The 26,247-nt window shown below is 40.3% G+C and overlaps 1 protein-coding gene across 4 annotated transcripts in view; it reads right to left on the reverse strand.

Moving 5' to 3' along the window:
• Nucleotides 1-26,247, reverse strand: part of CADPS (Ca++-dependent secretion activator) — a 517,458-nt gene that overhangs the window by 103,458 nt on the left and 387,753 nt on the right. For 2 of the 4 annotated variants that reach the window (XM_015406842.1, XM_015406840.1), the window contains 3 exons: nt 18,465-18,571; nt 10,546-10,702; nt 6,993-7,134 (listed from right to left, as the gene is read on the reverse strand). In XM_015406842.1, the coding sequence (XP_015262328.1) occupies nt 6,993-7,134; nt 10,546-10,702; nt 18,465-18,571 (406 nt within the window). Of the gene's footprint in view, nt 1-6,992; nt 7,135-10,545; nt 10,703-16,443; nt 16,453-18,464; nt 18,572-19,263; nt 19,279-26,247 lie in introns of all 4 variants that reach the window. The other 2 variants (XM_015406839.1, XM_015406838.1) reach the window with 2 other exon arrangements.

Raw genomic sequence — 26,247 nt, forward strand, 5'->3', positions numbered from 1 at the left:
ACAAAGCTCCTACAGTAAAGGATGAAGTCTCACTATAATCAGAAATGGGATTTTCTGTCTCCTTGCTAGGTGGGAGGAGCACAGAAGGAAACAAAACTCTTCCTTTGGAACACGTTGAATCCACAATATTATATAGGGCAAGCTGAGTCCTGAAAGGAGAAAAGGTACCTCCATCCATCCTGCTTCCTTACTATGTTGGAGGGCCACGCTAGCCAGACCTCATCAGATCTTGGAAGCTAAGCAGGGTTGGCCTTGGTTAGTACTTGGGAGGGAGACCACCAAGGAGGTCTACAACCTTTATGCAGAGGCAGGCAATGGCAAACAACCTCTGAACATCTCTTGCCTTGAAAATCCTATGGGGTCACCATAAGTTGGCTTCAACTCGATGATACTGTTCACCACCAAAGGCTGGAGGGTAAAGGCACTAAATAACTATTTGTTAGGAAGATATTCCATGGCTGGGAACCACCACAGAAAATATTCCTGTGTTTTTGACTCACCTAACCTCTACAGGCAGATGTGTTTAGACACCTAGAATAGGGTCTCAGATGTCAAGGAATGGTGTCTTCCAAAAAGGACAATACTTTACCTGAAATAAATGTCATCTCTGCCAAGTTGCAAAATTTAAAAATAATTTTAAAACAAATCTATGATGCAAAAGAGATAAGAAAGCTCGAGGAGATTCATCACAATTTGTGCATATGAAAAACAACTTGCTAATAACCATCAAAAGTATGCCTCCCGGTGGGACAGAGAAGAAAGAATCCAATACATCCATATCTGAACTTCACATGGCATAGCCATTTGTGTGTGTACGTTAGAGTAGCATATACAGATAAGTATAAAAAATATGGGGTACAATCCAAATTAAGTAGGATTTAAAGGGAGAGTTAGGAATGTGAGGAATATGCTGATGTCTCCAGTTGAAATCAAGGATATTAAATGATCAGAACTATAATGGATTGTACCCATGGCAGGTCACTAATAAAGTTAGTTTGAGTGGCATTTTTAAAGGCATTTTCCCCACAGAAGAATTTGTATAGACAGTATATGAAGTATATGAAGTGTATATTGGAATAATACACGTAGTTTGTGTCAGTTATTTATATATTATTATCATTGAAATCAATGAACCATTCATCATTTTAGACATGCATAAGAAGTTCCTTAAATTCATTAAGAAACAGAGTGACTTAATGAATAAATCACTATTCAGAAGAGTCTTATAAACAATAGAACATATGCCCCAAAATAATGTTAGTGACTACAATCCACAACCTACTTGCTCCTGAGTAGATAATAGGACTGAGTAGATCAGGAAAACTGAAGACTCTGTTTCAGAGTCCCGCACATTTTTTAAAATCAGTATGAAACTAAAGCCATGAATTGAATGCATTTCTTATCCATACGATTTACCATTATGATTTTCACTTAAAATAAAATATACAACTTTTCAAGTACAGTTACACCATACATTTTAAAATTAATATCCTGTTTCAAACATATTTGTGACATCAATATTATAATGCAGATTTTTATAGCAGAAAAAAATTAAGCATTTTGTATTATTGCACTATACTCCAGTTGAGGGACAGAGTCTTTCTTAAAAAAAGAATTCCCATTGGTATATTTTGGTAATTTTTTAAAAGAATATATAGGGAAGAACAGGTTGCTTACCTGTATCCATTGTTCTTCAACTGGTTATCTGTGCAGTCACACATATAGGAACTTGAATCTGATAAAAGTATTGATCAGGACGTTCTAGAGCTAGCTTTATCAGTTATTTCTGGCACTAATTTCACCCATCTTGAGGACACATGCCTCAAATGGTAGAAAAATAGACACCTATCGCAGGGAAAGTGGGCAGGTTGCTTGACTGCTCAGGTATCCACTCAGAGAACACCATTTACAGGTAAGCAACCTGGTTTTCCTCTTTATGGTCTCTGTGCAACATACAATATAGGAAGAATAGCAAGCTGAGCTACTTAAAGGTAGGGAGCAGGTGAGATCAGGAAAATGAGTCATTAGTCATCACCTAACTGAAAGATAATTCCTATCTAGCTCTGATGTTGAGGGCATAGTGTTCCACAAACATAGATGGTTGCAACCAGATGGCACCTCTTCACAGGTCCAATATAGGCACACAATTGGCAAAAGTTGTGAAAGCGGCCATTGCAGCAGGGGAACATGCTGCAGCTCAAATTCTATCCATGAGACAGTCCATTTACTGAAGCACTGAGAATAAATTTTCCACCATCTCTGTGAACCACCATACTAAACAGTCAAGGTGCTTTCAGAAGGCAGTAGTTCTATCTCCACACAACAGAAATTCTCTGTGAAAATCTAGAAAATGCAATGCCCATTGTCCATCCTAAGATAGACTAGAAGAAGAAAATCCCGAGTAAGGTTAAAAGCAGACACAACTTTAGGAAGAAAGGTAACTTCAGGACAAAGGTAGATTCAGGTGGGTAGCTGTGTTGGTCTGAAGCAGCAGAACAAAGTTTGAGTCCAGTGGCAAAGTTGAATCCGGTTTTATTCAAGGTATAAGCTTTCATGTACCTTGAATAAAACTTTGTTGGTCTTAAAGGTGCCACTGGTCTCAAACTTTGTTCTTCAGGACAAAGGATCACCTTGTTCCTAGGGAAAATGAGGTACAGAAAATTAGCCTTAAGGACGCTTAACCCACTAGCTCTCCAGGCAGATGTTATTTATTTATTTAGAAAATGGATATGCCACCTCTTCAGAGACCTGCTGTTGTTATGGCAACAAGGAATGCAATCTTTAAAAACTGATCTAAATGTCTCCAAAGGCAGAAAGGATGCTTCATGAGAGAGGACAGGATTAGCTGCAGATCCCAAGCTGGGACATGCGAAAGGAGAGGCGGGTTGGACCACACCACACCCTTAAGAAAATACATTTAATTCTTGTGGAAAAGACAGTAGCCTTCAAGCAGCAGCCATTAACAAATGAAACTTCAGAGAAGATATACTGAGGGGAAAACCCGCACCTAATCACGCCCCCCAATTAAAACTACATCCGTGTCCTCTTTATAAAAAAGGCCCTCCTGAACTGACCTGGTCAGACAGGCCATTCTACCATGTGGGAGGCACAACAAAGAATGCTCAGGTACAGGAAGCTCTTATGCCACCCTGATGGCTATTCTGTACTGAATGTATTGCGCCCACAACTGACAGGCAAGAGTGCAAAGAGTCTCAGAATCCGTGCCCTTTTGCTCATTGATCTAATAATATATGGCTTTTGTCAGTCACTGTTCAGACTGGCTTGCCATGTAGTAGGTGATGAAAAGCCTGTAGAGTTTTGAAAACAGAAGAGCTCCAGAATGGGCCTTGGGTCACAATGACCATACGGTTGCGCCAAAGGACATCCCATCCCCATGCTGTGTTCAAGGTAATGGTGTCTGAGGGAGACAGTGGCCTGAAGAGTCCTCTTTTGAGGAGCTCCCTGCTTTTAGCCTCAGCGAAAGAAAGAAAGCACCCACAGGGAAATGTAACATATCTTGACCAAAGTTGGAGGACCGGGCAGGGAGCCTAGTGTGGATACCAGAACAGAAGAGGAAATCCGCTCTCTATGGACATTCTGCTTCTGCTTCTTAAGGTCTACCACAGAAAAGGAAGGTGTACTATGGAAAAGGAAGGTCTACCACAGAAAAGGAAGGTTTTTGAATTACAGGGATATTTAGAGCTGATGGAATCATTCCCTGTTTAAGGAGAGATGGCTGTTTCTGAAAATGGAATCAAGGGTGGTTTTCAGGATGAGATTGATGGGAGGTGCTCTCCAATGGTGTTGAGAGGGAGTGCTTGACAAGACCTGACAGGAGAGTCGGTTGCAACCAGCTTGTTCAGTTAATTTCAAACAATGGGGAGAATTAACCTGATGTCCTTCTCCCAAACACAGCAGACACTTGATGTGACTGTCAGTAGTATACAACCTGCACCCACAGGAGATGCAGCACTTAAAGGTAGTCTTCTGTGTCATAAAAGGGGTGAAAAGAGAGGTGGGAGGGAGGAAGAGAGGAAAACCCTGCCAGTCTCCCATGTCCCACAGGGAAGAAAGGTCTTGGGACAGAAAAAAAGAAAAAAGTCCAAAAGCAGATTTCCCTCTCTACTTTTTTTTTGTATGAAAAATAGGTAAGCTAATGAGGTAAGAGAAAGAGAAGTTCCTTAAAATGTCTCCACTGCGGCAAAGAACTTATCAGAAAATGTGGCTCTATTTTCTATTTTGGTGTAGTGACTAAGAGTGGCAGACTCTAATCTGGAGAACCAGGTTTGATTCCCCATTCCTCCACATGAAGTCTGCTGGGTGACCTTGGGCCAGTCACAGTTCTCTCAGAGCAGTTCTCTCAGAGCAGTTCTCTCAAGAGCAGTTCTCTCAGAGCTCTCTCAGCCCCACCTACCTCACAGGGTGTCTGTTGTGGGGGGAGGAAGGGAAGGAGATTGTAAGCTGCTCTGAGACTCCTCCTCTTCTTCTTCATCTTCTTCATCTTCCTCTTCTTCAAACATGCCTGTTACTATCTGGTGCTAGTGGGTGGAGCCAGTGCTGAAAAATCCAGTTTGAATCTGCACATGCTCCCATCAGTGTAATGCACAGAGACCATGAAGACGAACTATGGAATACAGTCAATGCATGCAATGCAATCATAACAGCCTGTTCTAAGGGGGAAATCTGTGTTGTTGTTTTTTTGGGGGGGATGAGATTTGCACTGGAGATGAGGTGAGGGCAGCGCTGGAGTACTTAACCCTTCTCCCATGCAGATGCATCCAAGCTGCTTTTGCCACCGGCTGATGATCTGTGCATAGTCTTTGCGGCAGGATAAGGTAGTCATCTAGTTGCTGGGCAATGGGGCAGAGCTGGGAAGAAGCCAGGAGTAAGGGAGAAAGAGGATGCTGCCCAACCCCATACCTTTGATGGCTGATGTTCCAGGTCCTTTGTGGGGAAGGGAATCGATGGCAATTGCCTCTGTCCTTCCCTTCAGTGATGGGAAGATGGCACAAGGGGGTGGGGCAGCTGCCTTCTTTTGCTAGCATCCCAATAACTCCTGCAGAGTTGTGCTCTCTGGGAGAGTAAAGCTCAGCAGATGCTTGCATTCAAAGGGGAAGAAAGCCAAAGAAGAGGCGTGTGGCACCTGAAAGGGTCATTTTTTCTCATATTCATTATTTTTAAAAAATTGTTTTCTTTTCCAAATGTAGGGTCTGGTTTAATTTTTTTTTTCTGAAGAAGAAGGAAGCATATGATGAGGGAGAAGTGTTGTGGGGGGGAAATTACCCCCAAGTTGCTTTTGCTTTCTTCAGGAAGAAACAACACCTCACTTGTTTCCCTCCTCCCTCGTACCTTCTTCTCCTAGAAAAAGCTGTATCTGGAAAAGGAAAATAAGACTAACCTAAAACGAGAGGGGAAGTAATGGAACTGAATGTTCACTACTCCTTCCTTCCCATTTCTCTGTCCCATAACAGCCCTCAGCAGCCAGTCATTGTTGTCTGAGGCCACGGACTCTTGACATAGAATCCTGGACTTTCAGCAGCACTCACACAATCCAAGGTGTGTCTACTCAGAAGCAAATCCCACTATGCTACTTACTTACTCACAGGTAAGTGTGCATAGAATTTCACCCAATGGTTACTTTGTCAATTATTTTGTTCATTATGCTGTGAATCTGCTACCCGGGTTGCAACAATCTTCTTTAGTTTAAAAGATTGTTGCAACCCAGGTAGCAGATTCACAGCATAATGAACAAAATAATCCACAAAGTAACCATCTTCTTTAGTTTAAAAGATGAACATTTGCCTGCCAGAAGATTTAAACAAAGCTCTTCAGACAACTCTTCTTAACTTTCGTTAATAAATCCAGAGAAAATGGAAAGTGTTAATTTTTGCATGGGGTAGGCATACAGAGGGGATTTAAATAAAAAACCCAGTATCATGTTGCGCTGAATGTTTTGTGCAACAGATATGAGCGAGGTGTAGTGAATGATATTGAAATTATGGAAAAGAAAATAAGCATGAAAATAACCTAGTAGGTAGATTGAGTTAAATACTGACAAATTTACTACAGCATAAATTAATGGAAATTTGGGGTGGGAGAGAGGAAGAACCTTCTCTTTAAAGTACCACAAGGTTTTGCTTTTGATGAAGCAGGCCAACCTATCTATCCCACTTGAATTTGAATTCCTCGGGGTGGGGGTGTTACCTTTAGTAAAGAGGGGGTCATTCATCTGTGGGCAGCCCAAGGGGACTCTATGGAATCCTGAGAGAGGGGAGGCTCTGGCTGTTCTGGAATTCCTACCAGTGTCACAAACGCTTCCAGTTGCCTCCTTGGTCAATGGTTTATTTTAATTTTTTTTAAAAAAACACACAACCATCTTTCCCATAATGGCTTAAATTGGCCTACTAACATATTCACACAGAGCATATAAACACACATCAAAATAAAAAATCTAAACAAAAAACGACAACTAATATTGTGGAGGGATTGAACTCTACAGCTGGGTAACAGAAAACAGTAGTTGCAGTAGAAAATATTAGCTGGTTACCAAGCCCTACCAGAATTTGTTAACCTTCGATCCAAACATTTACAGCAACATGGAAAGAACTCACAGGGAAGCAGTCACCATGTTGCTGCCTACAAATCTTATATAATACTTGGACAGACAAGCAGGGTCGCTAATATCAGTACTAGACTATTAAGAGCTACAAGAACCAAGAAAAGGACATGATTTTCATTCACCCCAATAGTTCCATTCCCAAACTTAAGTAATTAAAAATAAAGTTAACTGCACAATCTAGTAGTTTCTTCAAACTTTGAATTTTTAAAAAGACTTATTACTTTTGAACTTTAAAAAGGTCTTATATTCTTAGCATGCAAACAAAAAATATAAGGTATTTATAGAGCATCGGTTCTAGTATTTTACTGATTCATGTGTGTATGAGTCCTCCTGTACCCGAAAACTCCAGTTGTATCAAAGGAGGTTTCCTTACTTTACTGGCTCCCACGACTCCCGCTCAAAGCCCCTGTGAATTGATTGTGCAATTGAGGATTCCATGAGATCCACATATCTAACAACAAGCGGAGCAAACAGGTCTTGAAGATGTTTGTGGTATTTTCCATTGCATAAATTATCTAGGATAAATAAATACAAGTATAAGAAATTTCTTACAGCAATTAATTGTTGAATTTATTGCACAGCATATATTTTGAGCATAACGTGGTTGAACAATACAACTCAAATAGCAGAAGTCCTGCAAGATAATAGATTAGTTTCATCAAACCACAGACTTTCACTGAATTTCAATCGACTTCAATGGATTATGATAAAGTACTTGCAGGACTGATTGTTTTCACTGAAACGAGCAAACGATACCATTCTCTTTAGTTTCAACATGTAATTTTATGTGTAAAATATCTTAAAAATTGCACCTCCATAAGCACTAAAAATTCTATGTTTTGATATTTGTCATCTTTTTGAATCTTGGGAAGGGGTTGTATCTCAGTGGTAGAGCATTTGCTTGGCATGATGAAGGTCCCAGGTTCAGTCACCTGGATTTTAGTAGGTGATGTGAAAGACCTTCACCTGAGATGCTGGAGAGCCACTGCCAGTCTGAATACACAATATTGACCTTGATGGACCGGTGGTCTGATTCACTATAAGGCAGCTTCATGTGTTCAAGATCTTAGGCTGCATTTGCACTACAAATGAACATTGGTTCAGAATGTTTGAATCATGAAGCCTCTTGAAGTTTGGTGCGAGTGTGGAAACCGTCAGAGAATCCTACCATCACTTTCATAGAACTATAGATTTTTTGTAGGGAAGCTGTAATGTTTAAACTGGTTTATGTTTGTGGCACATAAATGCCCTTAAGCAGAACATGGTTCTTTTTGCACAGGTCACCCAAAATTCATCATGAAGTTCACAGGATATGGTGGCTCACATTTTTCATGTTTAGAGTTCACCTATTAATCCCATTTTAACACCAGTCCCATTTATATATCTTTGCAACACTGTGTTCAGTAATCTCTAGCTGCCATCTGATGACACCAGGTTCCCACAATCCAGATAGTCTTGATCCCTAAGCTGGGAATCACTGAATGGAATCAGAGGGATTTTTGACAGAAGTTGGAAGAAAGATGTGAAGAGCACATTATTGCTATAATCTAGCAAAGGCATATGTACATGAAAAGCACAATTTCATGCTGATCCAGAGGCTTCTTTGAAGATTCTATTGTGTCTGAAGTAGGGATCAGCCAGAAGTGGGGAGAGAGAAGGATGACACAAACAAACTGGACTGGGAAAAATCAGACCACAATTTCATTGATTACGGATTCCTCAAGGCTTGGTGCAGCATAGGCGGGGTACAATGGGGTACAGATGACAGCTTGAATGCTGACAGCAAGTCCCTTAGCTTGCCCTCAACTAACCTAGCAAGGAAAGCTAGTTTTAGGGCTTCTGAAGGGGGCTTCAAGAACCTCATTCTCAGACCCCCTTCAGAAGACCTTCTTTTAGGGTCATGGAGGATACTCTGCACACATTGTCCTATGCTCCCCAGCCAATGCCTTAATGTCAGTAGCCAGCTGTGAAAGCTATGTTCATTTAATAGTACAATCATACATACAGAGAACACACACATTTGCTATAGGGAAGGCAAAACCCCCAAGGATCGTGGATGAATTATTTCCTAGCCATGCAGACCAGTGGCCACTGTGGACACAGCAATTAAAATATGAAATGATGAGGTGGGGGGTGGCTTTTGCTGACAGAGGGCTCTGGATGCCCAGCCTGTTTGCAGCCCCCTCCTTTTAAACATCCAGGGCAGACCAAATTGTAGTCCGGTAGCCCTACCACACACTAGGATTGTTATGAGGAATGGAAATTCGTTTTTTTGAAATTCACTTTTTTTTAAAAAGCCCAATGATTCCCTCTCATACTCCTTTTTTCTCTTTTAAAACAGAGATTTCTCTTTAATTTCTCTTTGAAGAAAAATCAACATGACCTTTTGTAACCCTTGCAGTGGTTTTATGTTACACACCACAAGGTGGTGCTCTAGAAGGAGGACAGGAAGATGTGGGAAAAGACATTGCCCACCTCTGAGCATCTACAGAGTGACATAATGAAATTCTGCAGAACTTCCCCTTCCTGCCCCTCCTCTCTTCAAACTGATCTGATTAAAATGGAACTGATTAGAAAAAGACTCTGAATTTCTAATAAGAGGAAAAGAAATGGATTGTTGGCTTTCAGGGAGAAACCAGGTAAAGGGGAATTAAGAGAATTTCTCTTTACAACCCTACCTGGTATGCCATACAGCTGGTGTAAAGGGGTGGGGCCACAGAAAGCAGATGACAACCCATGCAGGGTAGAATTGCCCAGTCCCCTGCTCCCTCTCTCTCCCCCAGGCACAACGGGTACTCCAGCCTAAAGCTAGGAGCTGAGCCTATGACTGTTCATATTGACAGAGAAGTGAACAGCTTCTCAGTTTAAAACACAGCTAGCTTCTCTAGCAGAAACTTTAAAGAAGCCCAATCTGCCCCCCTAATCCATTTGCACTAATGCTATTTTAAGGAAACCTCCAAAGTAAAACAGAAGTGTAAAGTCTGCAGTGCAGTTCTAAACAGAGTTAAGACCTTCTAAGTGCATTGAAGCCAATGGGCTTAGAAGGGTATAACTCTGCTTAAGATGGTGATGTTAGAGTATTTCCAGAGGAACAATCTTGTTTCTTGCTTGCTTGGTTTCTGAGGCAGCTGTATCACTGGCTTACCTTTAACAATATACAGTAAATAGAAGCTGGCAAAAATTTTTTGAGAGTTTTAGGAGTCTTTAGGGATTTGTTTACACCATTTTCCTCTACAAGTCTGATTTCAAAAAGAACAAGAAAATTTGGTTTATGCATAGCTTCCCCTTGAAACTCTTTTAATTTTCATGTTAGCTATGCAAAAGACTCTGATCCAAAAATAGAACTGCTGACACCCACTACTTCATTTAACTCCTCGAAAGACCATATTCCATTCTATAACATGCTGTAAGAATTATTATTAATAATGGAACTGTTTTTCTGCAAAGCACGCTTCTCCCCTAGTATGGCTTTGGACACCACCAACAAACATGATCACATTCCCCCCCCCCATAGCTGGCTTGCACAGTTTGTTTAATAATGTCAAAGGGCACCTTGTGTGGAAATGCAACACAAGTATTGTTACCTGCAAGATCTTTTGGGACATTACTAGCATGATCACCAGCAGACTGCAGCAGGGGCTGCACAATAAGTTGGAGCTGCTCAATTATATGTTGTTTTCCAAATAGCATTAGGAAGGGTTGACACTGTATTAGTTAAGGTACAAGGCAGTTTCCTGAATCTAAATAAATAATAATGCTGTTTTTTCAAATGTAGTGGGAAAGTTAAAACGATTGTTGAAGGATGCTTTCCAGTGCTACTGATCCCCCACAGGGATCTGGGAAACCATGAAAAAGATTGTGATTAAAGCAACAGTTTTCAGCTACCAAGAAACACAACATTTACATGGTCAAAATGCTATACATACAGTCGTTACGGAGGGAATCATTGAGTAGCTGAAATAGTGGAAAGCTGTCCCAGGTATCTGGGGGCTGGACTTCTAGTGCAGCATCCATATCCACCGCAAACAAAGAGAGGAAAGTTTCTGCATGTTCAACCATTAAGTCTGACCACCAAGCAAAGGCCTTTAAATGTAAAGGGGGGGGGGAGTGAGAAAGGGATTAGTGTTATCCAAAATCCCATTAAATTAATTTCTGTATTTAATAGGCATAAGAAAATAACTCATGTGCATCCTACAGAAAACTAGCTTTATTGTAAAGAGAACAGCAGTGAAAAAGGCTAGCATACTGTGTTATGTCATCCCAACTACAATCCTTAAGCACCTGCCACTTTTAGGCAGGATTTCCTCGAGTGTGGAATCAGAACTGTACTGATCTTCTACATATCTGTAATACAACAGAGGAGGTATGTCTGTTCAGTTTACAATAACCCACATCATTCATTTTGGATCATGCTATTTAGTAGAGGGGTAAACTAGTTCTTTGTCTATAGAATGTCTGGGAGTTTCTTCACTGTGTTTGTGGGTTTTCTGTTTTTCTTTCCCAAAATGCTTTCAGAGGTTCAGGAGGATTCATAATTACGACATGCAGCTTGCAATGGCGCAGGAATGTAGTAGCCCTAAAATATCCCACGTTAAAATTCAAAGACAATGACAGGGCAAAAAATAATCTATAACATCTTTATTTTACAAATCTAGGTAGTAAATTTAAGCTGGTTTGCACCATTACATTAGAAAGCAACCGAGCTTTAATCAATTTTCAAATAATGCTATTAAAAATCCATCCACAATCAAGCCTGAACTTGACTATGGCAGGAAATAAACCTAGAGTTGAAAACCCAAGAAATATCAGTGAAGTAACTCATTGTCATGCGCATGGGTCCTCAGGAATTCACTGTGCAGCTTCTCTGAAGTGACATTCACATCATTCATGACTCAGATGTGAATGTGTTTGGAACACATGCACGCGTGTTTAAAATCACTTCTGGCTTAAAAACATGCAGTATGAGTGGTGCTGTCAACAGAACCTGGTGTGTTAATTGTTAGGCAACATGAATACTACTCAGTAGGTGAGTGTTTATGCACGCTAAGAAACAATCTAGTATTTCTGAGTAGAGGGAGTAAGAAATTTGAAAAGAAAGGTGGAGGAGACTAAATTTAAAAAAGGATCATTATGTTCATTATGTTTGACAATTAAAAATGATTATTACGTTAATTATGAAGCTATCTTTATCAATAGAGGGAAATTGACAATTCAAATTTATGAGTGGATTACATTTTTTTTTAGATTCCATTCTTTCCCTTATTAAAGTTTTGGCATGGATATTAATAGAAAAGTAGCTAATAAAAACAACATTAGTAGTATATATGTGTTGTTTATAAAATGTTAAATAAGAAAAGAAAGTGTCAAATAAAAAAACACATTAACCTACATTAAATAATTCACTAAATGCAAACTATACTACCAATTTTTGTTAACTAGACCTATTTTCTACCCTACAGGCCAGGGGTCCCCAACCTTTTTGAGCCTGCAGGCGCATTTGGAGTTCTGAGACAGGGTGTCGGGTGCAACTACAAAATGGCTGCTTGAGGAGGCAGGGTCAGCTACAAAATGTCATGGAGCAAGGTTACTCTAATAGTAAATCTCCAACGTTTCAGGCAGAAGTTCTGTTTAACAGAATACCTTCAAAAATGCACTTTTATAAAAGTAGTTTTTTAATATATACTCAGCTCACCATCAGTCATGCCGGGAAGGTACTTGTGTTGTGGTGGCAGCTGCTGCCAAAGCCAAGTTTTTAGAATTCTGCACAACCAATCAGATCTGCAGTGGCCAATCAGAAGCCCTGCAGCACAAAAGCTCAATTGGACCTTGCCCACTATCTAAAAATACTTGGAGAATGCCAGGAAAGGTATTGGCGGGTGCCATGGCACCCATGGGTACCATGTTGGGAACCCCTACTAAAAGCATGCCATCAGCAAGCAGTGCATTATACTTCAGGATGCTATGTGTTTGTAAAGGGATGGCATCATACTTTGCAGGACAGGCAGAATGAAATACTTGATGTATTGATTCAGGCACAGACAACAAAGAAAGAATATGTAAACCCTGCTCCAAAACGATACCTTATTTGTTTAGGTACTGCTTTCTGTCCTGATTTACACAAGGGTAAGCTAAACCAGGAATTTAGGAAGCTCCTACACAAACACCTGGTGCATATTTCTCACCTTACTATTTTTTTATTTTATAAAACAGTGAATCATGATTTGCCCTATATCAAGATTAAAAAGTAAAATCAATTCAAAAGAGTTGTTCCTATGGTGAGCACTGCAGTCCAGAAAATTTATTTATTTTTCCTGGCAAATGTTTGAAAGAAACACTATTATATTTGAAGTTTTCTCCTGTGTCTTTTTGCGTTAGGTGATTATTTATTTATAGTCTGCCTTTCTTTCAGAGACTCAAGGCAGAGTACAAAAATCTGTTTTTCTTAACTTTGGGGTTGTTGGGTTTTTTTAGTGTAAATTAAGTTGAATAAGTTGGGTCAGGGGAGATGTAATCCTGTCTCTACATGATAAATAAATACAGTCCTTGGGTTGGGGAGCAGCAAAATATTATTTTCTCCAAGTGCCTACATAATTATTACAGAATTCTGCAATTAAAAGCCTGTTCAGAAAAAAGAAGCATGGTCATTTTTGAAGCAAAAAACCTCTTCATTCTGTAAGTAGCACTCAATTAACAGCTCAGGGAGCCTGTTCATAGCCAGAGCCATCATCTGGTATTCATAGTATGCCATTCCTTTCTCAAAGTGGGAAAAGTAACATGGCTTTCCTCAACAATGCCTTTCAACAGAACGAAGTTTCAATGCCATCTACTTACCTTTTCTGTTATAAGCCTGAAAGCAAAGTATCCTCACTAACCACCATACCTATAATTATTTACCTTACTCATGGAACACATGTATATATGTATGTCTTTAAGGATGTAAAATACATATATACCAATTCATACATACATACACACAAATATATATATGGAGAGAGAACTTCAAGACTTAAAATTCACGATACTAGTATCTTATATTAGTGCTTTATACAAACTCCCTACTACTTAGTTTTGCAGTGGGGGAAAAAAGTTTGAGAAACATGAGATAAGTGGCATGGACTTAAAAACTGTTTACACAGACGTAAACCAGGTTATAAAACAGAACTTTTGGAGTGCTTAAGAACTTGTTCATGCTGTGATACTTTAAATCCTCCACTTCTGAACAGCAGATCCCCATTGCATATTTATTCATTGAATTTCTATCATACCTTTTGATGACGAAGTCCTAACAGAGAATCTCAACATTTTAAAAATACAACAATAAATTGCCTTTAAATATCTTCTTGTTTTCAAAAACAATTTGCCATGACATCAGAGGCTGCCAAACAAAGTCCCTTCACATGGAGCTCATTGGATGTACTTTTCTGGATTCTGGCCATATTAATAAAGATCAGCATCTTTTGTTGTTCTATTGGTTTTGTTTGTTTATTATTGTTAAATCCAGGGGGCGAGAGAGTCGGTAGCAGTGTTAATTTGCTATAGCCAAAGTGAAAACTCTTGTGACATCTTAAAGACTAATGCATTTACTGAACTATATGCTTTCATGAGCCAGCTCCCACTTTATCTGATGCATGAAAAGAGGTGACAGAATGGCATCTTTGGGCATCTGATGAAGTGGGATCTGACTCATGAAAGGTTACATCATCATCAATTCATTTGTTGTCACAACAAGACGGTTATTTTTACTATTAAACTAAAACCCAACTCTGAACTAACTTAAGATGAACACTTTTTATTTATTTATTTATTTATTTATTCTTGGGATTTATATCCCGCCCTACCCATACGGCCCAGGGCGGCTAACAGCGGCCAAGCCGAAACAAAACATAAAATACATTAAAACTTCAATAAATACAAGCTAAAATGGTGCTCTACAGTACATGATAAGGTTCATTTAAAGTTCATTTTAAAATCCAAGATGGTCGATGACTCTCATTGGCGGCCGATGGAATAAATGCCGGAGCGCCGGGATGATGTTCCTCCTCAGGCAACATTTTACCCCCATCCAAGGCCAGGCAGGTGGTAAGTCCGCCACAATGATGGTATAGTGGCGGCAGCGGCGGCGGCTCCTACTCGAAAGCCTGGCGGAAGAGCTCCGTCTTACAGGCCCTGCGGAACTGCACTAGGTCCCCCAGGGCCCTGATCTCCACCGGGGGCTCGTTCCACCCGGTAGGAGCCGCCACCGAGAAAGCCCTGGCCTTGGTTAGGGCAAACTTGATGTCCCGGGGGCCTGGAACCTCAAGGAGGTCCAGACTCCCAGATCGCAGCGCTCTTGGGGGAATATGCGGGAACACTTGTTTCCCCCGGTAACACTTGTTCAGACCCTGTGAATTCTAGATAATTTCAGTCAGCTGTTTGGCTTAATGGATTGTTCGTAAGTGAACTTCAGGTGACCTGAAAACTACCTATGAAGACTTACAAAGGATAAAAGACCCACCCTTCAAAACCTAAGGAGAACTTTTCACATGGTCCATAACCAGATCTTGATGAAATTGCGGGGGAAAGTCACACTTTTAGATACACATGGAAAACATAGGGTCAGCCATTTTCCTGGCCACTAACCACTTGTACTCAACTGCTACTTTGTCCCATGCTTACTTTACACATTAGTTTTGATGGATAAAATGTGAAATGGGTCTTTCTTCTCTAATAAACTACCTCCTCCCCCAAAATAAGGTTACAGCTTTTAAGCGGTGATCTATATATTGCCTAAGCAGCATGGTTGCTCTATAGTCTGTTCCCACTTTACTTGGGTAATGTTAGACCATAAGCTACACATGAAAAGAGATTTCAATATGGTAATTTCCCTTTCTGGCATTGTCCTATGTGGCAGCTCCCACATAGGGGGCACTGGTCATATCTAGGCTCTGGGCAATTCCTGAGATAAGCAACATAGTTAAAACCACCACAGTATCCTCCTGCATTTTCAACAAAATTATCTTTCTATGAATGCTGCTAGAATGATTAAGTCCTTAAGCAAACCTAAATCAGAAATCATATTTCTGTTTCTGTTACATATTTCTATTTCTGTTTACCTGTGCTTTAGAGTCATAGCCACTTGCCTTCAGGTTTCATTACCATTGAATAATAATAAATTTCTGAGTCTTGAAAAGATAGATGATAGATAGATAGATAGATAGATAGATAGATAGATAGATAGATAGATAGATAGATAGATAGATACTGAAGTGGGAAACAACATTATTTTCCTCAGACAAACCACAGCTCACAATATACCCTTTCTGAATTGCTCATAGCTTCCTTAAATCACATGAAAATAGATGTTGCTTCACTCCTCAATAATGGATAATTTCTCTCCATATATAAATATTGTATATTCCAGAACAATACACACAATGAACAAAATTATAGGAAGGCTACTGTTACTTTCTAATCATTTTTGTTATTTGTTTCTATTACCAGCAGGGTGAACTAGAGATCAGGCATATGCTGAGCCACAGAGGTAAACAACAGGCTGAGGGAGGAGTCCAGGCAGGTAGGACAAGTGCTGGGATGTAACTGCAGCGCTTGTAAAAATATACCCATTGCTACATGCGCGGGCTGGAGAATTTCCTCCACATTGACCCTGTCATGTAGGGCTACAGTTCCACAAGCAGTTCCATCTGAAGTTGCTGTTACATTCCTTGGATCAAAAGTTACAAAGCAAGGATGACCCAGGTAAGATCCCATCAGGAAACATGGCACCGAGAGGGCATGCACGGAATATGACAGGAGGTGACTTTGTTTCATTCAGTTTAGTCACATACCTCTTTCCCCTGCCAGGATCATCCAAGATTGAATGAACAGTAGAAAAACAGGGAGGAAATTTAAATATGCAATCAGGCATTAGTTGGGAATTTGTGGATTGCTGAGCCCTAGAAATAAATTAGTTTTTACTCTGATTTTATTAGACATCGGATGTAAGTTATTTTTAATTTTTTTTTAAACTGGTGAAATCATTTATTTTAAACTGCATTTAATCAATATAGACATGTCAATGAGAAGGCACGCAGAAAATAGGGAATTAATGTTAACATTTAAAAGTTATAAACAAAGGATGGTTTTATCTGAATTTTAAAAGGATCATTTATTAAAAAAAAAAAAGGTTATCACAAACCACTGCATTTTCAGAAAACACTGGGTATGACGTTACATACTCCCAAGCTGCAACTAAACTCCACGAATGGGCCCCTGTAATCCTGATCCCATGTAATGCCAAATGCATGTAAACTGCTGAGTGGTCCTAATGTCATCTGTTCATTAACCAAAGTGCTTATATCCTAACAAGACTCTGAGCCGGCTACCTTTGCCTTCACTAGCAGTGCGTATGCAGGCAGTGTCAATGGTGATGTGTACTTTGCAACCAAAAAGTGGTTTACACACTAGAAGGTTACTTCTCTGAGCTGCATAACAGCCCTTGCAGGGCACAGCAGCAGAGGAAAGAGCAAGACACAGCCATAACAATGGTCGCAACGATACATGGGAAGATACCAGCTGTGCCCTTGCACTAGGCCCTGCCAACTGATCCTATGAGCCGTACTCATAAGAAAACTACTTCCTTTTTTAAGACTGGAATTAAACCAATTGCTCCTTCGCTGGGATGTAGGCTGGCTATAAACAAAATCATACTAGTCCTGTCTAAGCTTTCTGTCTGGCACCGCTAATATTCTTGTGCCCTTTTAATGTATACTTAAGATCCAGAAACAGGTAGACGTCTACAGAAAACCTCATGGAATCTGGGAAGCTGTCAGCTCAAACAGTTTTATTTCATTATTATTGAGTTCAAATTATAACTATATATAGATATATAGATATAGATATATAACATGGCTTTTGCAAAAGAATATTTTTTAACCCACACTTTAAATTGAAGACATTTTATGTTGCAGTTAGTCAACTGTTTAAAAAAAAATATGGCCAAATTCTTCTGTTAGTCATGAATACATGAACTGTTAACTGAAAAAAGATTCATGAAAGAATACTCATGGAGGACCCCCCACCAAAACCCCACTGTGTTGAACTGCAGAATGGATGTGGCTTTTGCAAGAAATACCCATAAAACAAGAGAATTCAAGAATCCTGGCTGTAGAAGTATCCTAAGGATTCTCGTGGATTTTGCATTCTGACACAAGATTCTTCACAGTAGTTCCTTTATATGTAATCATCTATGGAATGTATGGTGGAATAATTCCTAAGAACAGACTCTGGACATGAAATGGTAGAACCTACCATACATTGTTTTAGTTTTAGCTCAGTCTAATCTTGCTTACATGTAATGCACAGTGGTACTTAGCAGCTTGTGGAGAGTTACATTTGCTATTACCATCAACCCAACAGCCACATTTACTTCTATCCTTGGCATGAGGTCTGTACCTCAGGGAGGCTCACAGCTTCCCTGTTCTTCCAGCAGTGAATCTTTCGAGGTGGGAACCCCCTGCCAACCACAAGCCCCTCCGGGCAAAGGCCTTGCCTACTTTCCTGAAACATAGGGCAGGTGCTACTTTGGGCAAAGCTGCTCAAAAGAGCCACAGGTGGCATGTCAAAGAGCCACAGGTGGCTCCCGAGCCACTGAGTATCTCTGGTCTATATTATGTTTAGTACTTTAATAATGCTTTTAAAGACCTCTCTCTGCAATATTATTTTAGTCATATGCTAACTTTATTTGGGGAGACTGATTGATTTTACTTTGCTCCACGTTCACCCTATGGTATAAAGAACTAGTAGCGTAATAGACATAGTGGTACCATAGATCCCAGCTTAGAAACCGTTTTAGACCATTACTGCTCACCTCTGCATGGTGTTCTTCATTCTGCTGTAGAACTTCAATAACCAATTCTGCCAGGCGAATTGTATCTTCTAGCTTTTTGGCAGGTGTGACTAACCGACCTACATTTTCTGTAGTACAAGAACTTGAATTAAAATGGAGTGAAACAGGATAAACTCAATGTAAGGCCAACAGATTAGGTGATTTAAAAAAAAATAAAAAATAAAACCCAGAATAATTAATAATAGAAATTTAAAAATCTACATCATGCAAGGATTAAAGTGCTGTGTAGTTAGTATTGAGCAAACCATAAAGCCACGTTTGTTGTTATATTATGGAAACAGTGCTCCAGCTTAGAATTCAAGTATGCAGTACAAATTGTTTTACTTTGCACTGATATGATTGCAATTAAGTTGCTGAAACGAGAAATTTACATTTCCTAGAGACAGCACCTTGATGTAACAACTGCACAGAGAACATTGTGTTTCACAATTTATGCAGGTATAAGCTCCAAATCAGTGATGTCAGAGTACTAGATTGAGACTAATTCACCTTTGTTTATGCCATCTTAAATCTATGTTATCAAGAGTGGTAGGGCTGGTCATATGTTACGAGTGGTGTAGGAAGCAGCTTTTCCCTAAAAGGGCAAAAAATGTTTTACTTTGCACTGATATGATTGCAATTAAGTTGCGGAAATGAAAAATGTACATTTCCTAGAGTCGGTATCTTGGTGTAATAACAGAGAACACTATGTTTCACAATTTATGCAGATATATGAGCTCCAAATCAGTGGTATCAGGGTACTAGATTGAGACTAATTCACCTTGGTTTATACTATCTATGTTATCAAGAGCAGTTAGTAGGTTGGTCATATGTTCTGAGTGGTATAGGAAGCATCTTCTCCCTAAAAGGGCAAAAACCACTCTTAGTACAGGAATAACCATGCAATGTGTAAATTTGTGGCCTGGTCTTGAGTATTTCTGCAGTTACTAGTACAGGCAATATAAAATGGAACTGCCTCCTAATGTAACTTGTACTACCCCTTAGTGTGTACCAGGATTCTCAAACAGTACTAAACGAGCCTTTTGTACTCAGCCTGCAAAATTCAAATGTGTGTGTGTGTGTATATATGTATATATGTATATATGTGTATATATGTGTGTATGTATAAATCCCCCTTAAAATAGTATTTAGGGTTGCTAACCTTCAGATGGATCCTGGAGATCTTCGGAAGATACAACTAATTCGGAGGGTGGACTCTATGACATTATACCCCACTAGGGTTGCCAGACCCCCACCGGGGGCAGGGAATGTGATGATGTCACTTTTGGGTGATTTCATCATACAGCATGTGGTTCATACGCACAGCAGAAGATCCCGGAGAGGACCAGTGATCTCCCTACTTGCTGCCAGGTAGGAACTGGAAACCCTATATCCCACTGAAGTCTTTCTTATTTTAAAATCCCACCATCCCCAGGCTCTGCACCCAAATCTCCAGGAATTTCCCAACTCAGAGTTGGCAACCCTAATCCCATTCCCCTTCTCATCTGCTCATGCTCCCTTCTCACACCTCCTGGAGTGTAGGAATAGGCCTGATGGCCATTTTCAGCAGCTCCTGGCCTGGCATATACTTCCTTCTTGAGATTTTTGATAACATAGTGCGCATGCAACTTGCAGGTTGTTTTATTAAAAGACCAGTGCTTGCCCATGGAACAGGCACTGGCATTTGTCTGCCCCCCTTCTTCTTGGATAAAGCACGGGGGGGGGCAAACCAATCATGGCTCAGCACAGAAGTGCTGGCCAATCAAGGGCGAGCTCGCCAGCCAGGTCTGGTGGTAGCTGTCCTCCAAGGGTAGATTGGCTCAGTGCAGGCTCCCCACCCACCTGGCCTCTTTTTGGACCATGTGGGATTAGCTGGTCGCTATTTTTGGGGTTGAGCAGGAATTTTATGGGCCTCACTCAGATTGGCTGAGAAGGGGCCTTTATTCCCCTGCTTCACATGGTCAGAGGGTGTGTGGTTTAAGTAGGCCTGGTAAAGCTGGGTAGGCTTTAACTGGGAAGGCAGGAAAAGCATGGCTTGAGGGGATGTGGAATTGGCAAGCACCCTGAGATATCAATGATGGGGGGGTCCCCATACTGGGTACCTATGGGCTTTGCAGTCTGGGTGACTCAGTTGGGGGCCTCTTTGGGGTGGGGGAGCATATGACAAGCCTTAAGGCTTTGCATCCATGGGCTGGAATGTGACCTCCCCCCCACACACACACACTGGTGTGTGGGCTGTGAAGTGTAAGGTCTGGAAGGATCCCAGACCTGGCTCTGAACCAGGGTACGTTTGCCCTGTTACGAGGCTTGCGTTGCAAGCCCAAGGCAACCCATGCTTTAATGCATTGGTGCAGATCAGCTTATATATAAATAAAATTTATATATAAATTTTTAACCCATAAATTCTGTTATGTTTCATTCAAGGGGTGGGCAGGCAATTCTGAGAAGGCTCCTCAGTCTTTAAGAGTCGCATAGAAACAACGTTTCACAAAGACTCACTTTTCCTCTCACAATGCTGCTGCAGTACTGGCAGTGGCGTGAGTGTAATGCTCAGTACTTATAAATACAAAACCATTTCAAGCAAGTCGTGCTACTGCCCAAAATTTTCAAGGGCATAAACATTTCTGGTACCAAAAAAAGTGGATTTGGAAACTTGAGAGACCAGTAACTATTTTCATGTCCATTTGCTGCTATTCACTGCCGCTACTTGCTGTCGCTTTGCTACCAGCTTTGTTTTAAAGTGGCCTTCATGGTTGCAGCAGTGACATCATCACACTACAGCAATCAGATTTGGCTAGATGACGCTATCATTGTTCTAGGAGGAAGGCCAACTTGAAACAGAAAAACTGGTCCCAAAACTAGCAGCTGATAAAAGCACACTCTGGATCACAGCTGCAATGGCAGGTACCAGAGACAGAAGTCCCAAAAAAGAGAACACTGCATGTGTATCAATGTGGTGATGCTTGTGCAGCTTCTGCAGCCCCCCTCCCCAAAATTATTGAAGAAAGAGAACATATTTCATGGGGATATAATATCTTTGTGAAATATGCCCCACATTTTGGCTCAGCGTTACTATCAAGTTACAGTTTTTTTGAAGGTTTAATGATGTGACCAGTTTTAAAAGTATTATACTGAGGGCTATTTTGAAACAGGGCCTCTAAAAATAATTCCATCATTGTGTTGTTTCTTTTAAGTGTGTAGGCAGGGTTTGTGTCTTTTTTTTGCTATAATTACTGTACAGTGCCTACATGGTAAGTTACTTGTCCTAAACTGAAAACTCATATTCTGTATCTAAGTTCACAGGGAGTGAGGTATATGGTGACCTTTCTGGATCAGACTAAAAATAAATTAATGTACAATGGATGAATATCCATTTTGGACCTAAAGACAAAGAAGGGCAGGGCTCTTGTACCTTTAACACTTGGGTGGAAGAGGGAGTTGGTAGATGAATACCAATGGGAAAAGCTGCACCTATTGAAATTCTATCTCTAACACAAATGTTAAAGGAACAAGAACACCATCTTCCTTGGCATCTGTTCATCTTATTTGGAAATCTGGCCTGTCTAGCACTTGGTCACCATGACACATAGAAGACCAGTGACATGAAAGTTCTTCCAGCACAGAATCAGCACAAACACGGCCAATAGCCAGCCCATTTGGTAACACTTTCATGAGCCAGAAAAAAAAAATAGAGGATGTGAAAGGGATGGCTCAGAGCTGTTGGCCTGGGAATAAAAACAGTTCTCCAATTCTAGGTTCCAGATCTTGGTTCCACAGGGTCCAAAAGAACAGCAAGATCATATATCTTACAACGGGAGAAGGTTACTTTTCAAACTCATCTAAACAAGAGGCAGCCGGATCCCCAATGTTGTGTTATGCTGTCAACAGTTTGGGAAGCAGAGATAGTAATTTCAAGTGCTATGAGCTGCTTTGAAGGCTTCACATGGAAATAAGTATAGAATAGATATTCTAAATAAATGAAGTTCACAGTATTGAGATTATGTGCTCTAGTGCAGACCTGTGCCACCATTGTTGAGGCTGAGGAAGGAGGGAACAAGAGAAGTGCCAAGAGGAGAAAGGGACATAAAATGACTTCAAGAGTTCTGAGGGGTTTTGCAGGGTGCAGCAATCTGCAGCCTCTGAGCTATAGCTCTCTGTAATTGTAAACGTATGTCACATCACACTTCTGCAGAGGCTGATCTTACCTAGATTTAATAGCAAGCTCATCTGCAAGAATCTGTCTCTAGATGAAATGGAAATCTCACTGCTGAATTTTGTTTCAACAGTGTCTCTGGAGAGAATTCCTTGATATCAGTGTATCATATTTCACGCAAATAGCTGGAGCACTGATAGATCAATGAAACGATGTACTTCTTATATCATTTCATACATAATTTAAATCATACAGTGTCACATTTCCCATGCAAAATGTTATGCAACAACAATGTTATTTTGTGCTGACGTTGATATTTGAAAATGTTGCATATGTCAGACATTGCTAGACAAAAAATGTGGACATTTTGGAAACCAATGCTACTTCTAGAAGCGTTATGCTAGAAATTGTTTTTTATCAAAGGCCTACAATTGAGACTAGCTTCCTAATATCTAAACTACGTTAAAATAATAATAAAAAGAGCTAAACTAGAAAATCGTGAAATTAAAGAAAGGAATACTATTACGGTACTTGGTGTTTGATTAGGTTTGCCTTTCAGCATCTGATTTATCATTTTAGTCTGCGTTTGAGTGGATGGAGTGGGCCCAGCTGGGGGCTTGGGCACTGACGATCGAGCTGTTCATGAATGATGTAGAGAGACAGCAAAAGTAAAGACACACGTGACTTCATAAACAGTGACAAAAAATATGAAAACTTTGAACGAAAAGTAAGCAGAAATGATAAAAGTACAAATGGAATAGCTGCTGTTTTGCTTATCGTCAACTCAAGTACTACACAATTATGACAACAAACATTTTTTTCTGAAATCGACAGATTCTACTATGCTACGAGAATTCACAATCCAGGATGCTTAAAATTCAGTGTGAATGCTAATTGTTATTTCATGTAGCCAAGTGCAAAAAGCAGGATTTTAGTATAGTCAATTAGTTTAGTTTATTTTTTTCAAAAAAAAAACCCTTCATCTGCATGTGTCAAATGTGAAACAGCATTGCCTGCCTTTTGTACTAATATAGTTGCAAGAAATATTGCTTATTATAGACTGCTTACAGATATTTCCAGATTTATTAATTGAAAAAAGGAGATCCCAGAAATGAATAGCTTTGCTAAGACTGATAGCATTTTAAAAAACCTGCCTTGTAATGCCATTTTGGGTTAAAAACATAACTATAAAACATTCGTTGTGAAATTTAAATATGTACCAAAATTTCTCACTTAAAAAAAATGTGTGGTTTCTGATTGTTTCCAGCTCATTATTTTCCACTTGGAATTCTAGTAGCTTTTATATTCTTGGTTGAATCATATATAAAAACTTGCCAGCTCTATCAAATATGTTACTTTGCTATTCCAAATGTTCGAATACTGCAAATCAGAACTTGACCCATCTGTCATATAGTTTGCAAAACCACTCTAAGGGGGTGTTATGTGTGTAACAAATTCTATATGGTAAATGTATTTCTCCTATATTTTTCATATATTTAAAATTAGCATTTTAATAGCCAAAGCACTTCTCTAAATAAGTCTGTCTGTAATGAGTCTGGCATATTTATCTGGATGGTAATTGCCAGAAAGTCTTTTCTTTTTGCTTGCATTTCTGAGAGAGAGAGAAAGAGAGAGAGAGAGAGGGAGAGAGACCCTAATATTTAAAGGAAGAGGATTTCTTCTTGGTTGTTTTTTTGAACATGCTATAAAAAGCACGAGGGGATACGCAACTGGGATGGCTGAAAAACCATAAAAATGGCTGACGTTTTCCTCCATTTCTCTTAAATGGTAGCCCTACACAAACCTGAATCCCATGGAAGTCGAATGACCTTTATGCAGCAACCCTAACGTGACCCACCCTCATCCCAAACAAACATCTATACATCTAATAGTGATGTGTGATGCCCATCTGCAGGTATCTAAACCTGTGGATCAGGGTCACACCAAAACTAGACAGGTTTTCTTGCAAACTTGGAGGAACCCCCACCCCCCCAGGTTTGCAGAAAAATCTGATCTCTTAAAAAATTACATTGAGGAGTTTAAATTGCACCCCAAATAAAACAAAAGTTGTCTGCACACATGCAGACAATACACTTACCAAGATTCTGTGGCATCCATTGGGAGCCACTCCAGGCCCAGCGGTGGTGGACACCAGGAGCCGCTCTGGGCCCAGCCACAGTGGTGGAGGACACTGGGAGCTGCTCTGGGCTCAGTGCAGCTCCCAGACATTGCCACTGCTGCAGCTAGCCTCAGAGCTGGATGGTGGGGGCCTGCAGCCATGTTAAACTCAGTGATGGGAGGGAGATGGGATTTCCCCCCATGAGTTTCATGGGCCCCCCACATATACAGCCCACTAGTAAAACATAATAGACTCCGGATCCTGACAGTCCAGCTGCCCAGCCCAGCTGTAAGAAACTGTGCAGTTAACCATATTTCAGTTGGCCTGCTGAGGGTTCTTTCAGGCTTAATCCTCATACAACTTTTTGATGTGATTGCTTTTCCACAAGATGGCTTTATTGCATCTGTTTTGCATGATGAATATTTCATTTCAATCCACCATCACTTGGCAGAACCGTAGTTCATTGACAGTGGACATATTTTGCTACATCCCCATTGCGACTGAGCTTGCTCCTGTTATGGTAACTCACTAGAGCCTATAATAAGGATGTACTGAAGATAAAACACCACATATGAGATATTAATATAACCAACCTCAAACCTTTGCAAAATAGGCAGAAATATACAATGTAGTAAAGTTGCCTTGTGGAAAATCAGTCACATAAAAAATCAACAGGAGAATTTCTGCTTTTTAAAAACACATGGAGGGTAGAAAGGGATGACCCAGCACTCGACTCTCATGGCCCCTTCTTATATAGCCAGGGTAATGTTGATTACCTTTTTGGGGAGAGGAAGGGGTTTTAACTCCGTGCCAGATTGGCCCAGAGATCCTAGACGTTTTTTGCCTTCCTCTGGGCTTAGAGCAGGGGTCACTGGGGGAGTGGGGAGGGTAGCTGTGAATTTCTTGCATTGTGCAAGAGGTTGGACTAGATGTCCCTTGAGGTTCCTTCCAGCACTACGTTTAGCAAAGTTAGGAGGTAAACGTCCTCAAGTAGAACTTTACCCACTCCTCTAACGGATTCTTTTTTCATCTCTTTCTAATGATTAAATCCTTCCTGCATCACTCATTGCAAAGTAAAGGACACACTAGATACGATGGCCAGAGATTCATAATAGATTATTTAAATTGTTAATGCAGGTGTGGGGAGAGTTGAAGTAAAATGTAATTGTATCTAAGCTGAAGCATTGAAGAAGAGGCATTTGATTCTCCCCCACCTCTCTTCTTCATATCCAAATCCCCCTCCTGCCCGAAGCTACTAGATGCCCTGCAGGGAAAATTTTACTCGTACCAAATAGGTATGCGTAACTTTCCTTCTGCAGGGTAAGTGATGTAGGGAATAATTGGAAGCAGGTCTATTCAGACAGAAGTCTCATTATATTTGATGGGGATTACAGTAAAGTGTGTTTAGGACTGCAGTCTTACACTGGGAAAGCAGTTTGATGGCAGGGAAGGGTCAAACACTGCTTTCCAACTTACCCACCGTAGGCAGTGGC

The sequence above is a fragment of the Gekko japonicus genome, unplaced genomic scaffold (genome assembly GCF_001447785.1).
Source record: "Gekko japonicus isolate JY-2015 unplaced genomic scaffold, Gekko_japonicus_V1.1 scaffold899, whole genome shotgun sequence".
NCBI classification, from domain to species: Eukaryota; Metazoa; Chordata; class Lepidosauria; order Squamata; family Gekkonidae; genus Gekko; species Gekko japonicus.